The following is an 18,475-nucleotide window of genomic DNA, read 5'->3' as shown; positions in this document are numbered from 1 at the left end:
GGATCTTCCCTGATTCAAAAGTGCTGGTTTCTTTTTTATACTCTTGAGTGTTTCCTGAGGGTACCCCACTTTGTAACAGTAACAAAATAGCAGTTTTTAGTGCTTATCTGAACACTTTACCAGTCTTCTCAGAGTAACAAGAGTGTTATTTGCTTACTCATATATAAGTACTTAGGTATGCATTTATATGAGTAAGCAGATGTACTTATGTAACCACATAAGTTACATGTATAAGGACACAGAGTGCCCAGAGAAGTGCAGAGTACTATTTTTATGAACATAATACAAATATAAATATATATATATAAAAGTGCACTGCAAGAATCCACCTTTTCATCAAAGTTTTTTAGCATAAGTGGGTAATGCAGAAATCCGAAGCACATATTATGTTATTTGTTTGAAATCACATAGAAGAACAAACAAATTTGGGGCAATGAAGTATAGAGGCAGACCTGTAACCATAAGAAGTAATTCCAGCGGAAATTTGGATGTGGAACTTGAATTCATTGCCTTGAGTAGTGAGGATGAAGTTTGATGTAAATGCCTTAAAAGCTCAAAAGCTTGAGGATGAATTCTAATGTCTCTCCCACCCTTAGCACCAAGTCATCTAAGCTTGTCTGTATGCTTATCTAGTATTGATTACAAGTCAACCACAGGTCTGACTTACAAAATGAGATGTGGTGCTAAGAAATGAAAATATAAAGACTCCTAAAAACACAGGATCAGTACATTGCATGTGCATTGAAGCAACCACTGGAAAACAAATCTGAAATGTTTTTATAGTATCCATTGCTGGCCTCGTTTTGTATCAGTAAGAGGACAACAGCCTTAGGAGCATAGTTACAGGATGTACTTGGATCTGCTGCTCTTCTTCAGTAGGCCTGTGAAGTCACATACCTGGAAAGCAGAGAAACATGTAATCAAAGTGAGGAATCAGAATTTGGAGCTGCATGTGGACCTTGACCATTTAGGAGCATTTGTGTGTTAAAAACAAAACCTCTGACTTTGATATTGCCCAGACAGGTAGATAGTGAACAAGACAAAGCTGTAGCTAAGCCAAATGGCTCCTTGTCTTAATGTAATTGAAAACATTTATTTTTCATTGGTTATTTTTCAGTGGCAATTTTTACAGCAGAAATTACTAGAATAGTTTAAATTTCATGTCTCAAAGGCTAGTTGCTGTTGCCCAAACAGTGTAAGAGACAAGGGGTAAAACCAAAGAAAAAAAACCTGGAAGCAGCAGCACACACACACACACACTGCGCCCCCCCCCCCCCTTTCATCATCTAGAGTGCCACTTACTCAACCTAAAATCAGAGCCCACAGCTGTGCTAAAGATGGAATGACCTGCATTTGGAGCCCCATGGAAAAGCTTCTGAGCCTGTGCTAAGCAGGATCAGTACTGGAAACCCATGTCAGAGTAATTTAAAACTAAGGCAGCATCTTGAAATACGTGGTATTCACTAACTATGCTCCAGTGACTGTGGGGTTTAGTTACTATTTTAGCACTACTTGGATGTTGAGGAACTGAATACAACCATGCTAAAAAAAAAAAATAAATCCCCAAACCAAAATGGGGCACTGAGATATTCAAAACTGTTCTTCCCTCTCCAGCTTTAACAGGCCATTTTTGGTTTTTTTAAAACTGTGATAAACCAGGATCTGATTGAAAAATTTCTTGGTGTGTTATACTACAATCCTACAGTTCGTAACTGCAAGATGTCAGTTGAGTATTCATCCACTAGATACTAATTTTTCTAATTTAAAAAAAAAGTCACCAAAACACAAAAATCTTTACTGGTTTCCCAAATTTACCAGCCATGTAACAAGGTTGACACTTTGCTGTGACTTTACTCACAACACTTACACTTACTCTGGTATTATTTCCTCCTAATTTTTGTCTTAAGAGCTGGAAAACGTATCTCAAGTCATTGTATGACTCTGGGCAATAGAATTAATCTAAGGTAATATGTGATTTCAAAGGGGTCAGATGTCTGGAGATCGAATGTCAAGATTCCTTTTTGCTCTGTCATCTTCCTAACAGCGTAAAAGGGGTGCTTCTGGTGTCTGGCCCTTGGGCGCGTTTACCTTCGCTTAATTGCCGAGGTCTATTGCATTTGCTCTCTGCCACAGCCTCTATCGCTTCATGTAATTTTCATGTTTGCTGAAAAAGTCTAAGCCTCTTAAAGGCATGAGAGCCCTAGTTTTCCTCTCAAAGCTGAATTTAGTAAACTATTAATAATAAAAATATGTAAACAATGAAACAGCAGAATTAATGTGATTTTCACTAAGCAACCCTGTTAAATAACCACCTTGCTTTGCTACATCCCGCCCTTTATCCTGGCAGTACACGTGGGCATCACTAGCCCCTTCTCCCGACCAGCTCTGGGCAGCCCTGGCTCCTGAGCTGCCACTGGCAGGAGCTGGGCAGATGGGTGGCCCCAGGGAAGCCCTTCAGAGGTGTCCTCGGGGCAGCACTATTGTCATCTGTGTCCAGAACATCTCCTGTCCAGCGCTGTGACTAAGAACCAGCAGAGCAACAACCCTGCCTTGTTGCGTCGCTCTGGAGAGTTTCTTGCAGTCCCCTAGCCACGTTTTAGAAATACTGGTAGGTCCAAACAAATTTCATCTCTCTTTGACAACTGACAGCTGATACAAATTTTAATATTAAGGGATGAAGCATTCTGTGTCTGTCTTTTTAAATTTTTGGTCCTGTAATGAATTTGTTACTACACAGAATATACAGAATAATGTCCAACGAAAAACCCCAATCCCAATTGCATATTGCTGTATTGATCTGCTGTAACAGCTAGCCTGTGGAGGCTTATTTGTTTTTCCTTCAAAATGAGCATGACTTATGTGCTATTAGTTCCATGTAAGTAATACCCTGATGGTACACGAGCCTGTGTAAGCACTGACCTTGCTCACAGTACACACACATCCTGACGCACGCCTCGGGCAGCAGGGCCAGCGGGGGCTGCCCGTGGTGCACATTCAGCGGCACTGCTGTCCCCGAGGAAGGCTGTGGACACAGGGAGCCTGGTCCCTGCGCTTCCTGTACCCGTCTTAGAGCACTACACAGGCACGCTGAAGGGGAGGAAGGCGCTCACAGTTTGAGGGAAATGATGGTCACAAACGTGTAAACAGAGGTAACTTCCAGCCATTATTGCAGGTCAGGGGTGGAAAGTAGCAGTTACTTAGTGATCCTTTTCCACCTGCAGCAGCTACCTGGGTGTTAACCTTCTGCACTTCCTCTACCCCATACTCTTTGTATATTGCAAATTTCTCCTAATTATTTAAATATCTGCATATTTTTTTCTATGTAAGCACCTTAGTTCCAGATTTTCCACAGGTTCATAGTAACATCCCTAATGATATGATTGCTTATTAATATTCCTAATGCGATTCCCTAGTATGATTTCCTATTAATAAGGTGAATGATTAGTAACACTTTGGAATTAGGACTTTACATGGGATATTTGATACTTGTCAACTGAAAATAACAATAAATAAAACAAAGACTTAAGTAAGCGCAAGCCTTCTGAAAATGTAAAAACCACTATAGTAAATAACTTTTATATTCTCTAACACCCATTTTATCTTCCTCATTTCTTCCCCTTTTCCCCTCTGGGGCTATGGCAGAGGAGAACAACAGATGGTTATCAGTCAAGAGTAACTAGGGAAACGGCAAAACCTGCCCCAATTGCTATGGAGACAGCCATTTCTGTGCTTGGTATGCACTATTTGTTACATCAGCAACCAGAGAGAGTTAAAAAAAGAAAAAAAAAATTGTTCTAAACCCCCTGATGTTGAAAGGAAATCTTGGGCTTGTGTGTATTTATCCTTGTGGGAAGAGGCAGGAGTAGTCTACATGTTCATTTGCCACTTAGGTTTTGCATTAAGCTAATATGATGTCTGGTTTTTGACAGCAACATTTTGAATTGTGGGTTAATGTAATAAAAAAACCTGAGAGTAAATACTTAATACTTTTGAATAGCCTGCAAAGTAATTCTTTATAAGCAACTCTTCCCCTCCAAATCAGATATCCCTCCCTCCTTATTTAACAACCTGGCAACATAGGTCGGGTATGAAAACTGAAGACAGTGAATATGAGTCTGCCTAATTATTTCATGCAGATGAGCCGTTTCTGCACAGTGCTTCAACCGTAGCTTTTGGCAAAGCCACATCTTTAGGAAACAAACAAAAAAAAAGGAATTTTGGAACACTTGTAAAAATCCCAGAGGGAGATTGCAGCTTGATCACAACAGCTCTGTCATTTGTGTTTTGCACCACTGATTTACTCCACTTGAGAATTATTTTAATGTTGAATTTAATCTATAAATTCTTTAAATTTTCTAATACAAGCAAGCTCTTATAGAATTATTTTAGTAAAGCATCAATAAAGAGTAGAAATTAAACATGAAAAATGCATTAAAAGCTGCTTTGAAAAAACTTTATATTTCAGTTTAATTGAATTTAGTGTTACTTCAGAGGACCATCTATTACCATTTATGGTGCTTACTTATCAATTTAAGGATAAGGACTTCAGTTTACTATGTGAGAAATTTTACATAGATGTATTGGTGTCACTTTCCTTTGAAATGTTAATGTTCTCAAAGTTATATAAGGACTGGTTTGGAGGCTGGACAATAAATGTTATAGAGTGTCTCTAATTCTTACAGGTTTTTGAAGAGCTTCAGTACTAGGTTGTAAACTTTACAGGAAGGTGATGGCATAGACCCAGCAGTTTGTATTAGGAAAAAAATGGAAAAGGCTTGGGAAAAATGTTGTCCAAACTGAGGTTCTTTTGGAGTTGTAATTAACAACATTCATTTTTTTCTAACAACAATTCTATAATAAGTTAGAGTAAATTTCCCTTCCTGTGAAATGGGTATTGAAAATTCCTTTAAATACTTTAGTAATACGATACCTTTAATACGGATACTTCTAGTTAAATATGTAAGTCTTTGATTAACAAGGAAATGACTCTTGCTTAATCTTGGATCTACAACAGTAGATATCTATAACAGTAGTAATTTCATATCCGTAACAGTAGAACTTTCTTAATTATGCAACTATTCTATCACTTTTTATGCTAAACATGTAAAATATGAGAAACAAAGAAATCTGAAAAGTATTTATTACAGTAATATGAATTAATTTATTTAAATATTTAACTAGATTCTGGACAAAATACCGAAAGAGGTTGGAATTAAACTACTGTCACAGTATAATTACAAACCAGATTAAAACTTGAGCTCTGCAGTGGCCTCGGTACTGTTTGTAAATGGGAAAAAAATGTCTCACTGAAACAAATGAAGTACAAAACACTGATTATATAGTTCATTAGTGTGAAATGTTTATGCTTGAAGAACCTCTTCTTCATGAATGTGAGTATGGCTAATTGCAGAAAAAATATTGAAAACTTTTATATATGGCATCAGGTTAGTTGCTGTACTATGAATAAACATTGCTAGTAATACAAATGGAGGGTTTTAAACATTAACTTTTAATGTTAGTAAAAGATTATATTGGTTTGGTTTTGTATAATTTCACTGTATGAATTCAATTCTTTTATGTTTTAGAACAGTTTTGGGTTTTTTTAAATTCTTAAATCTAGTAGCATGATAAGAATTATATCAACTTTATTGCTGGGGATTTTTATTTCTCAAATGCATTTGAAAACTAAGTATTCCTTATTGTTGTGAGCAAAACCTCCAAACCTCGGTATTTAGAAGATTATTTCAAATCGCAAAAGAATATCAACATTGTAAAATACTATTCTTTCCAATTGTTATTTGAAATTTAACTCTTATGTATGACAGATAATGTACAAATCTAAATGGATAAGCTGGAGTTATCCTCTATTAGGGAAATGGTGTTTAAAACAGTTAAAGCAATGTCTTGGCCAAACCATAGACTGTCCAGTGATATAAATCTATTGGGATACAGCGTTATTTCTCATTTCATAGAAAGGTCATTTGTGTCAAAGTTTTTTTCTTTAAAACATCAATTTTAAAGATGGCCAATGATGAATCAGTTGCATATAATTAGTCACATAATTTTCCTGCTTTTTAATAAAAACTGAGACTAGTTATTGAGTAATGGTAGAGTCAAATTGCAATAATAGATGTGGCATTATGTATTATAGCTCTACCATACGAAAGATCCTTTTTCTCCAAATAGTTTTATAAATTCTTGCATTGTTTATAAGCATTTGTCTGTGTCACACTTCACCTAAATCCCATATACCCATTCAATATTTTCCTTGCTTGAGTGTTTTGCTCTGTTCTCTGAGATCTTCTGGAATTGCTCTTTCTATCTGTTAGTATTGTCTGGTTGCTAATTGCCTGTCACGGCGATCTTAAATCCCTGGAGCCTCTTAGGTGAGGTCAGCGTAGGTAATTCAATCACACGCGAGCTGCTGGCTTTCCCAGGCTGGGATCTCAGCGCACTGACGTCGGAGCAAGAACCCTTCTGACAACGTCACCGAGCCCTAGCCCTGTGCTTTGTGTCTAATGCATGAGAGATTCGGCATTTAACCGTAACACTTGCACCCAAATAGAAGTTAGATACCTATCTGACGTAGCAAAAACTTAGAAGTTCAAAGTTTGGTGGTGTTTATTTCTTTATGCTGTGGCTTATAGCTCTTATAACATGCCATACATATTGTATGGCTGTTTCACACACCTCAGTTTTTGTGGTTTCATTCATCCTTCAGCCTCTCTTAAATACAGAGACTTACTTTTTTCTGCGTGAGAACCCTTATTTTCTTTGGAGGCAGTTGAATCACTTGGCAGTTTTAGGTGAAGTCTGAGCTTAGTGCTGTATTCTTTCAAAAGGCAGGAGTAAAGAGAGGTTAAAAAAGTGACTTTGTCCATTTTAAAAGTGCATCTTTAATCTGAGTTTGTGTTGTCCTACCTTTTTTCACCATTATATTACACCATTGCATGCATAACATCCTCTTTGTAATATTGAGGAGAAAAAGATCTTCTAGAAAGGGTATAAACACTGACAAATAGAGATGGCATTTAAATCTGAATAAATGCTTCTGCTGGCTGAGACCATTTTTTAAATTTACCTGTAAACCTGGAGCAGCTGATCTGTGTCTCAGGCAGCAGTGCTCCGTGTGACTACTCCGTTCACGAGGCAGCGATGAAGAAATGAGAGCAGTGTCGCATGTTCCTCAAGGAAATGTATGTGCCACCTCTTCTGAAATACTGATTTTTTCCTTTGTTTTTAAACGAGAATTTTTGCTTTCTCTGCATATGATTAGTTTTATTCAGGTAAGATGTTCTTCTCAACAAATGTTAGGCATGTCTATTGTGCACATTGAAGAACTGCACGCACAGCTTACCCACTTTTAGTATGTGAGCTGGCTGCTAGCCCACATCACAGGATTTTTATTTTGTTTTCACGGGTATAAAAGTATGTGTTGAACACCTGTCTTTGCCATTCTGTAAGGCTTTACCTGAAGTTTTCTCAAAAGTTTAAACTAACACATTGTCTTGGAAGGAAGATGTTGTTTAGACTTTAAACTCTCAAATCTCTAGTCTCTGCTTAACCACTCACCAGGTGCTGTACAGATGCAAAGAAATAGAATTTCTATCTTTACACATAGCAAAATAAATGGGGAGGTGAAGGGTCTTAAAAACAGTCATGTCAAATTTTAAGACAGGTAATAGTTCTGTTCCTTTTGAGAAGAAATTCTCATGCTTAAACACAGATGTGAATGTTTTGGCATGATAGATATCAGGAGACATGAGCTCTGTTACAAAGAAGCATTAAATGTGTGGATGTCTCCCAGAGACTGTGCAGATATAGTTTATGGGGCACGCAGAATCAGGGTGTATCTCCAATGAATATTTTCCCATTTTACTGACTATCCTGCTAAGTGCATGTCTTCTGAGCATCTAAAGGTTTCCCTTGCTGTGGTCCTGTGGATTAATCACACGGACTAAACTTGGTTGTTAGCAGTAGCATGACTGGACCTATAGAAATATGATTAACATTGTCATTCAACAAAAATCAATGGATGAGAGTAGTGTTTTTTAAAAAAAACCCAATACACCACATATGGAGCCCTTTAATCAGAAGGCTTTGTGACTAGCACACAGGGTTTATTTGCTTATTTTAGTGTATTTGGCAGAGAAATCAATATTTAACTATAATTCAAATCAAAATAGGCAATATATAGTACTTCCCGTAGGAGAAGAGAGAGGTGATTCTCAAGTTGCGCCTGCTTTCTCTTCGTCATGCTAGCATGTGCCAACTTTATGCTTAATAAAGCCAACTGAAGTGTAAAGTACTTAGTCATGCAACCAGTGTTATATTTAACTCATTTAAAGTTTATTCTTCCTGAAATGCATGATCCTTTCTGTTTGAGCAACAAATTTTTAACAACCCACACAATTAAACAGGGATCTCAGAAAAAGCCACTCAGCAGCCACTGGTCCTCCCAGTAGTCAAAAATAAGTTTTTAGCATCTTTTCTAGGTGGTGGGAGAAACAAAGAGAACAGAAATAAATATGTATGTATATACTTACATACATATGTACATATACTATGCATGAACTGTTATGCTACAGAAGAACCTATTTTGGATGATTGTACATCCTGGTATCTGGCAGTAGAGGAGACATGACTGAAGTTTTGCCAAATTCAGCATGTTCTCCAAAGTTATGAGAGGTATGAGAAACCTTAGCTGGGCTTTATGCTTGCTAAGCTTTTAAATAGACTTTTTAGTGTGTATGTGTTTCATGCACTTTAAATCATAAAAAATGTGATGTTCATCAAGATCAGACTACGTTACAAAAAATAAGTTTCCCATAGTTGTCAAACATGTACATATTCAAGGTGTTCAATGTTAGTAGGTCAAACTCAGTCTTTAAAGAGGTGCATAAAGATTATATTTGCTCTCTCTGTTCTTTATTATTGTATAAAAACAAAGTTGTGACAAATGTTTACTTAGACCAAAAATTAGATACAGCAAATAATTGGAAAGAAGTTGGTAAAACTATACAAATATATTATACACAGGTGTGTATATTTGCTATCTCTGCATATATATTTATTATTTTTTAATAGCAACCAGAAACTGCGATGCAGTCTTGATATCTTTGTTCATGGTACTTTACACACACAGGACAAATGGTCCCTGCCTCACCAAATCTAAAGTTTATCCTGTGCCAAGGACAGTATATAATACAGTCGCAAGCCTGCATCTGTTTTTTTTTATGAAATGCAGCTATTTTACTTACACTTGGGTAGGTACATAATTTTATTTGTCTAAGTGTAAAATTTACGGGATCAGATGTCAGAAAATGTAATCACTGAATTTTAAATTACGACTTACAACTTTAATTTTCTAAGCAGAAGAGACAGATGTAGCTGCACTGCTGTATCCACATATATTGTAAAATATGTTTAAATCATGCGTATGCAGGGAGACAAATGAGAGAACTCCACCATTCAAATATTAAATTACACATTTTGAAGCAAAATAGTGTTTTAAGTGTACGTGTGTATAATGCTTTCTGTCACCGGATTGCTCTCCCTGATGCAGTTAGACAGAATCTGTATTTAGTCAGAAATCTTTCAATAGAACGGGCTACCAGATGGGACCAGTAACAATGCAGAGAGGCATCGAACCACCACAGACATTTGGTGCTTAGAATAATAAAAAGACTATAAAATTAGATTAGTTGAGTCTAATTTGGAATTGGTATATTCCCTATGCACTCTCACAGCTCTTGGGCAGATAAAGCCTGGAGATTTAGTACTGTCAGGACAGAGGACTCCAACTTCCAGTAAAAGAAAAAAAGGCATTCTGGGAGGTCACGGAGGGCAGCATAGTGACCTCCAATGATTTACAGGCCTTTAGCTTAATGAAATTGTTTCAGTGACATGACGGTAAAAGCTCATAATGGATTGGATGCCCTAATGTAATGAAATTACTCCCTTCTGCCTTTAAAAAAAAAAAAAAAAAAAAGGCGCAATTAATATTTACTGAGACCTGACAGGCTTCAGTGTGCGGTAGCGTGCAGCGCTGTCAGACAGCAGCGAGCAGAGCCAGAGCAGCGTGGCAGCTGAGCAGCCCTGCGCCGGGTGGCGAGCAGGCGCTGCGAGGGGGTGGAGGGACACCTCGGTGACGGGGAAGCCCCCAACCTGGCGCTCCGAGGCAGCTCTGCCCGTACCAGCCAGCCTTCATCCTCTCCCTTCCTTTCTGCAGGCAACTGGACAACAACCAGATCAGCTGCATCGAAGATGGAGCCTTCCGAGCCCTGCGCGACCTGGAGATCCTGTGAGTTGACTTGGTGCTGTGCTGGGGCGGTGGGGGGGTGGCTCTCCCCGTGCTGCAGTGCTGGGAAAATCGGGGGGCTTGATATCCTTCCTTCCCACCTCAGACCGGTGGTGTAGGTAGCAAAGTGAAATCTCACACTTCCCCCAGGCTGGGGTTACTGCTAATTAAGCCACAATAGACGACTTCTCTGCTGCCGCTCCTGAGGAGCAGGGATATTGCCGTGCTTGCTGCTGCGTGGAACAGATGGGGTTCAGCAGTATTCAAAGTGCGTCCGATGTATGCTCTGCAGCCAGAAACCTGCCCAGGTCTGCGTAATGTCGAGTAGCGGATGGGTAACAGGTTCGTGGGGAACAATATTATGAGATATCTGACAATTGCCCTAGACAAAAAGATGTTTAAAAGGTGTTTGCTATGTAAGAGGGAGGAGAGACGGGTGTTTGGCAGGCTTGTTCAGTGCAGTCATTGGCTTTTGGGGAGGATCCTTCTCTGAGGGCTGAAATAACACCACGTTGTGCTCTTCATGTACCACAAACTTTACACATTGGCTGTTAAAGCTGCAGCACAGACCAAAAAAAGAAAAAAAAGATTTGACAGTGAAAGCTGACTCTAACAGAGAAAATGCACATTAGATTTAGAGCACCGTCATCGTAATGTAAAATCCAATATTACCCAGAACTCAGTATCTGAGCAGGTAATTTGCTTATTACTAATAGCTTCTTGTTCACTTAGAGACCTTTTCTGGAATAGGTTTTGACTATATGAACTGATATAAAGCTTTCTCTGTTACCTGAAAGTTAATACTGAAAAGCTGAAAGTGTTAATACTTGTGAAAGCACACAGTCCTAAGCCAAAATGGAGAGGGAGTGGCAGGGGGACGACCCCTCCAAAATTCAAACCCTCAGCATCTGAACTGGAGTTAATACTGGTCCAGCACTGAAACAGTATACGCTTAAATACAGCAGGGAAGGCCTGCTCAGACTGCTGAAAAGCTTGCCCTGAAATTACACAGTATGAAACAGCAAATGGTAGATGGCTAAAATAAGCACCTGCCTCACACAGTCCTGGCACCTGGAGGTTCAGCAGACTCAAGACATGGCCTTTAGCTTCTGAGAACAAGCAAAACAACTGGCTTTATAGACAGCGCTGTGCCACGCACGACAGTGGTCTTGAATACACATGTGATAATACAGGGAGTTCTTCCCCAAGGGCTCTACCCACCTTGTACTGACGCTCAAAGGAGTTTTGCCATCAGTTTCAGCAGAAGCAAGTTCAGCTTTCTTAGGGACCTGGAGTGGTGGCAGTGCGTGTTTGTCTGCCACGGTCAGCTGAGACACCTTTGGGCCCTCGCTCTCCTGGGCTGGGATATTGATACTGATCAGATAGTGTGTATTGCTCACGTTGAGCTAACAGCAGGTATCTGCAGAGTTTCTTATCTGGGAACTTACATTATCAAGAGTATTGTTTGAATTCTATATTAATAGCACTTTTCAGGAAAAGTAACGTGTTCTACTTGTCTGTCAGATTGAAAAGTCTACTGTGTGGTGAAAGAAAGGAAGAAAAGGAAAAAATCATGAACTCCTATAAAATTGACTCTTTTTTTTTTTTTAATGGACTGATCTTCCATATCCGCAGAGAGTGAATCAGTCCTTCACTGACAGTAGACTGTGCTATAACTTTCACTAAAATAGCCTGGGCAATAAATGGAGCCTTTTTTCTGATATTACTGAGTTCTGCAGGCTCTGAAAAAGTTGCTGGGAATGCATTCCTTCTCCCCAAGATGTAGTAAATGTTGAATTAGTTTATTTGCCTCTCTGCTTTTAATTGGTTAGTTCTATGCTAGTTATTTGTGGGTGGGAGAAGAGGAGGATATATAAAATGCATCATAATCAGTTCTTTAATGCATTTTTAATTTTCAGTACAGACATACTGCTACAGGAAAAATCAATCTTAATTCTAAAAGATGAGAAAATAGATTGATCATATTTATTTCTAAAGGTATTTTTCTTGCAGTCACAAAATGTGCGTTTTATACTTCCAACCTAGTCTGAATTTTCTTTCAAGTTTTTCTTCAAAGAAAGTTTGAGCATTTAATCTATCAAAATAAATTTGCTTAATGCGCCAGAGAACATCATATCTTCAGTTGTAAAACAGTCATAAACGTTAAAAAATTAAAGCGATTTGAACGATCAGAGAATATTAACAAGTGAAATCAAATGTCATCCTTTCAGACTCACTGTTTATTTTATGGAGATATATTTTAACCTGTAATGCAATATGTAGAAAGTATTTAATGATTCTGGCAAAAATTTATCTAATTATCTGTTTGAAGAGTTTGCAAGGGTACTAGATAATGTATTTCTTCTTCATCTTACTGAAATCTTGTGACCTTTCTGATATCAAACATTTACATTTCTGCATCTTTTCTCTGCACATCCGCACGTCTACAAAATTCTAAATTCTGTAGATAACTCAGGGCAGAGACAAAATGCTTAGCATTGCTAAAAAAATAGGAACACTTTCTTTAAAAGCACTTTAGTTTCTAGATTTCAATCACTGAAATCTAGAAGTGCAGAAGTAGATTTCTCATTCACCTTGAATTCCTCAAAAAACATGAGTGCAAGGAGCCTGATGATTTGGTAGATGTAGGAAGAGAAGGAAGTTGTGCAGTTATCCTTCAGAATGAAGAGCACTCCATGGTCCATGTTGCTTATTTCTGCCTCACTACAAGCTGTTTTCATTTACTACTTTTATTTTCTTTTTCTGTGTTATGAATACATTCTTGTACCAACAAATAGCACAGAGGCAGAGATGAAAACAGGACTGAAATTTGTGACTAGTTTCCATACTTGACATGGTGCAATGACTTGCTATCTTCCCCTGGAGCTTGGATCAGACCAAGGCACTCACCGCGGCTCCTGATACAAGCATGGTCTTTTGGTCACTTCTTTGTTTATGAGCTTCTGTGTTTCAAATGTCCTAAAGGGTGTCCCTGATCCTATGACCTGACCTGTGTAGACCATAATGCAGGTGCCAAGTGCTACTGGTGACGCGGAGTTTTGGGTTAAAAAGATGCAAAAATGTTGAGTATAAAGTGCTGTGGTGCCTTCTGTTGATTGTCTTTCCCCCTGCAGCAAGGTGAAAGTAACATCTGAGAAATTACATGCAGAACTGACATGCTTACTTAAACATCCTTTCTTGGTGGTTTTGCACTGGGGCTGGTTTTGTTCCTTTTTGTGTCAGATTTTCTGTATGGCTTCCCATAAAGATTTTATTTTTAATCTGTTGGGATTTTTCTTGTTAACATACTTCCTTTCCCCCTTTTTGTAAGACAATAAAGCATATTTCAGTGGGTTTGTTCTTGCAGTCCAAGACACAGTAAGGTGTGTGCAACCACTGAAACTGAAACAGCAATAAAATGTGAAGGGAGCATGTATTTATAAAGGAGTGGCAAAATTTATTAACTAATTTATGACCTGTTGGAATAGAAATGCAGAGAAAATTGGTGTGAAACTTTCACTAACTAAAGTGTCATTTTCAGTAGGAGGAGGTTTTCTGCTCTGCTTAATTTTTAGTTATGCCCTGTGGCAATACCTGGCAATAACAGTATTATTGAGAAATATGTATAAGTGTAGCTGAAAGTATGTTTAAAGATTATTAAAAAACCTCACAAAAGAAAACCAAAAAAACCCCCCAAAGAATTCTTCAAAATAATTGTCCAGTATTCCTTATGGTGTGTGGCATTACAATGTTCATATCCTTTGTAGATTAGAAATTAGTCCATATCCTTATTTCCAAATGTCCAAAATTATGAAGCATAGGAGATAAAACTCTTTCAGAACTCAGCATTTCACCTTCAGCCTCTTAGGATACACAAGTAAAAGGAATTAATTTCAAGGTGGTTCAACAAGCTCAGTCAAACTGGATAAACTAGTACTATTCAGTGAACGAATATGCTATTGTCATTAGACTGGAAGTGCTGAACAATACTTGTGGTTTTAGGATCCATTTCTCAGTAAGATACAGAACTCAATTTAGCGAAAACCCCTTTTAATTTATTTATTATTGTTTTGCCTCACTGGGGTAGCTTGAAAACTGTGTGGTGACATGGCAGTTGTGCCATGTGGGCAGGACAGAATGAATTACAAGTCACTGTTGGCAATTTAGGTGGAGTGTTTTCTTTGTTTTATATTGTAAAAGCTGTTTTTTCTCCTAGTTTACAATGATAGCCAGAGGGATTGGAGCTTGAACACATTTTGTTCATTGCAGATTTTCTGTAAAAAAAAAATTCCCAGACCTAGAAGATTTTATCATACCAAGAGGTAATCGTAGGATGTCTGTGGATAGTAAGCTATTAGACAAGGCAGATGAGTTCTTGCTGTACAGAGGAGTGTGGAATGATCTGGGGTTTTGTTTGTTGTTAGTCATGTTAATTGTTGTAGGTCTTTCATACAGTATCTCTGAGTCTGAAAATCCTCTTTCCTCAGTTTCATCTGCTTTTTGAAATGAATGAGCACTGACTCTGTCATTGAGTCTGTAGCAACAAACTACACATGCAGGAATCTGCCATTCAACTCTGGGCGCTTTAGTGTGAAAAATTGTGATAATTCACTCACAAGTAATACTGAAGAAGTGCAAGTACAATCAACCAAATATTCACAGCAATTTTAAGTTGTAACTTCAATTCTAAATGGGCCCTAAAAATTTGATATTTTAGAAGTTACTTTTTCAGATTGTAAAATGTAAACGTAAATGAAAACGCACCACCTCTCCATCCCTGAAATCTTAAAATAATAGGAGTCTTAGAAATTAAGATTGTTCTATCAGTGTTTGTATATATAACTGTTTCTCTCCAAATATTTGTGCCTCACTCTTCTTCCCGCTCCATGACAAGCGCCCAGAAAAGCACGCAGCTACAAGTGCCACGCGCTGGTTTCTTTCAAACTCTGATTCGGCGCCGGGTCGTGTTCAGCGGGACACGGCGCGATCTGTCCGACCAGTTGCGGTCTGCATCCCCCAGTTCTTCTGTACGTTGTCCGACACATCCAGTCATTGCAAGGATTTTACAAGGGTTATTCATGCTTTCCTTTTCTCAGCCCAATACGTTCCTGTTATAAAGGATTCTGTTTCATAAAAAATTGTAGTAGTCTGTGCAATTTCTGATAGAGATGTTGTGGATGAGTGTGCTTATAATACGCACTACCTTTGGTGCTAGCGAACTTTTAAGAACTTTTCTGAATATGAATCATTATTTTGTGCTACAGCCAGGATTTAATTGTTTCTAGGATTGTATGCTGAACATTCAGTTATCTAGTCAGTCTTACTTATTTGCAAAATGCTATTCTGGGCATGTCTTAACTAGATAGAAGATTTTTATTTGCTTTCCCAACCTGGAGAGTCAGGGAGAGAAAGTCATGACATAATTCTAAATATATGAGATGTCACTGCTTAATGAAAGCCTGAAAATGCCACACAAATGTGATTTCCTCCTCTATTTTGCTGGAAATTATGATCGGTTGAGGCAATCAGGATCAAATTTGAACTCTGTAAATTGTGTTCCTATAACTGATACCAAAATACCCAAATACAATCATGAAAATGAGATTTCTTTTTAAAATGTTGTGCATAGCTGTTATACTTGAGTATAGTAAAATTAAAATGATTGGAATTTTTGGTGGTGTTTTATTTTTTTAACCCAGGGTATATGTCAGCTCAAATGTATGCAAATTAATAAAATTAATTTCAAATCTTTAGTTATTTCATCAGTCAGCATGTACATAATGCGTGTCGTAAAAATAAAACTGAAGGGAGGAACCATTGGCAGTATGAGAGTAATTGAAGTATCTACCAGTTAGGTGAAATTAGGTGAAAAATGAGGAATGTGGCTTTTCTAAGAGTTTTCCACATTGAACTTGTATCACAGGCAATCAAGTTATGCCAGGGGAAGAACAAAAGTCTGTTTGGCAATTGAGAAATGGTGCACCCAGAGTATAGAGGGATCAGTGGACAAATGATAATTTCCATTTTTCTTTACTCCATTACTTACTAGACTGTGCTGTAATTTATACCCTTCCCATTCCCCCTGCCTCCTGTATCGCTGTAGGTCTTTAAGGGAAGGAGAAATGTTCCTGAAGAACCTGGCTGCTGTTATTACAGGGCTTCTGTTATATAAATCAGTTGGAGATAAGATTAACTACAAAAATGCCTTTTTCTGGAGAACTTTTAGAAAGGTACTGCACCCCCAATGGACCCTAGTGACAGAGATGCATAATTAGCACAAAGAATTGACTGAGGAAAGATGGGTTGCTTACATGGTTGCTTGATAAGAAATGTTTTATTTGCTGATGTATGTCAGTGGGAGATCTGGTGTCATTGCTCAAGGTATGGAAATGGAATTGAGATAACCTCTGTTCTATAACATATTACAAAATCTGAGGTTGGAAGTACAGCTTAGTGAAAGGAACACTATCCAGATGGCACTGTGGTGACAGGCTTTATATCAAAGACCAGCTGAGATAAAATAAGAGTGGGCAAGAGAGGGCCTCTGAAAATCACTGATGCCTGTTACAGATGTAATGTAACTCTCTCTTTATGGGGAGAATATATTTGCATAAATTCATTGATCAATGATTTTTGCTAATCCTGCAGTATTCGAGGCATGTCCCAGCAAATTGATGAACATTTCTATCAATCCTCAGTGCGGATGCCTAATTATATTACATATTTAGAAAAGATGGATTTTTCCCCTCCTGGAGCATATGTAGTAGTTGAATGCTGTGCTCATTCTCCTTTCCTGCTCCCATTAGGTTGGAGGTTTTTTTCCCTTTAAGAATAGCCTGGAGCCGTGCAGGCTGCAGAACTTATCAAGATAAGAGCAGTGCCAGGTTAGAATTATTAGTTTCATGAATCACTGACCAATACGCTTTTTGAAGAAGCCCGGTTTTATGGCTTGTGTAGTGAAGCCCTTTACTGGTGCTGCAGTCATTGCTCCGAGAGACTCCAAAGTCAAAACTCCAGGAGACAGAGATTTCTGGCAAACCTTCTCTCCCATGATATTAATTGTTTCATTTGCATGCTCTGCTCATCTTGTGATTTGCCCTCCCTCCCCTTTGACTAATATAGTTTCTTCGTCAGTAATATAAAAGATGTAGAACAAGCATTTTGACTGTTGAAAGTCAAATGAATGTGAACGACTTAATCCAGAGGACACTCAACTGTCTATTTAATGCAGATGTGTGGCTCAACACCTTAACCAAAAGCTGAGCTGAAGACTGTGATGGGAATAAAACTTCTCGCAGATAAAGCTGAGGTGATGACAGAGTTCTGAGAGAAAGTAACAAGTTCAAGGTAGATGATTAGTCATTTTATGGCATAATTTGCAATTCATTGTTTATATGACTCCCCAAAGCAGCTGGATGACGATACTATGGTAGCTGAATGTAATCCTGTCGGCACGAATCCTCTCTGGCTGGGGCAGGAGGCTGCATGCCTGTGTGGCACAGGCTTCCATGATATTGAAATCAAATATACCAGCATGTCCTCAGCCCTTCTGTGACACTGTTTGGGGTCCAAAACTGGTGGTGAATGCGGGAACTCCTGCTTGCTCTGGGATCTGTCACCACAATAGCAAAAAATTTACAGTTTACAAAAATGTTTCTAAACACCTAACGGTTACCTTCTGTTTTTCTGTGTGCAAGTAAAGGTATTGTTTATGACCTCTAGGGGTGCAAATGGTTTGTCTTTTTCAGAGGTTGCTTTTGTCCCTTTGCTGTGCTGGTAGAACAACACAGACAAGTGCTCTGCGCTGTAGCCAATCTTTATACAAGAGAGGACTCAAAAGCCTTGTTTCTCTCGAAAGAGAGGATAAAATCATGATGGGAGCTCTGCATACCAGAATTATTGGTCTACCACTTCAAGCATTGTGTCAGAAATTTAACCTTAAACTGTAGCTGCTGGGATCAGGGTTCTATGCATTACTTACTAGCATTATCTAATATTTTTATCTGGGACAATAATATTGTATCTATAGTAAATTAGAAATCAAAACAGTAATATGTAGATAGTTAGTTTGCAAGTGAAGTAGGTAATTACATCTGCACCTGAAAAAAATGCATAGGTAGAAGCTTCCTCTGATCTAAAAATCAGTGTCTTTTTTTCCTGCTGTTCACAAGGTTA

At 38.2% G+C, this 18,475-nt stretch overlaps 1 protein-coding gene across 2 annotated transcripts in view; it reads left to right on the top strand.

Annotated features, from left to right (window-relative positions):
* The window catches only part of SLIT3 (slit guidance ligand 3), a 528,498-nt gene that overhangs the window by 289,331 nt on the left and 220,692 nt on the right, over nt 1–18,475 (top strand). For both annotated transcript variants that reach the window (XM_074838539.1, XM_074838540.1), the window contains exon 6: nt 10,232–10,303. In XM_074838539.1, the coding sequence (XP_074694640.1) occupies nt 10,232–10,303 (72 nt within the window). The remainder of the gene's footprint in view (nt 1–10,231; nt 10,304–18,475) is intronic.

Source organism: Strix aluco, chromosome 13, assembly GCF_031877795.1.
Source record: "Strix aluco isolate bStrAlu1 chromosome 13, bStrAlu1.hap1, whole genome shotgun sequence".
NCBI classification, from domain to species: domain Eukaryota; kingdom Metazoa; phylum Chordata; class Aves; order Strigiformes; family Strigidae; genus Strix; species Strix aluco.
The sequence above is the reverse complement of the archived record's forward strand: the minus strand, read 5'-3'. Positions and strand labels throughout refer to the sequence as shown.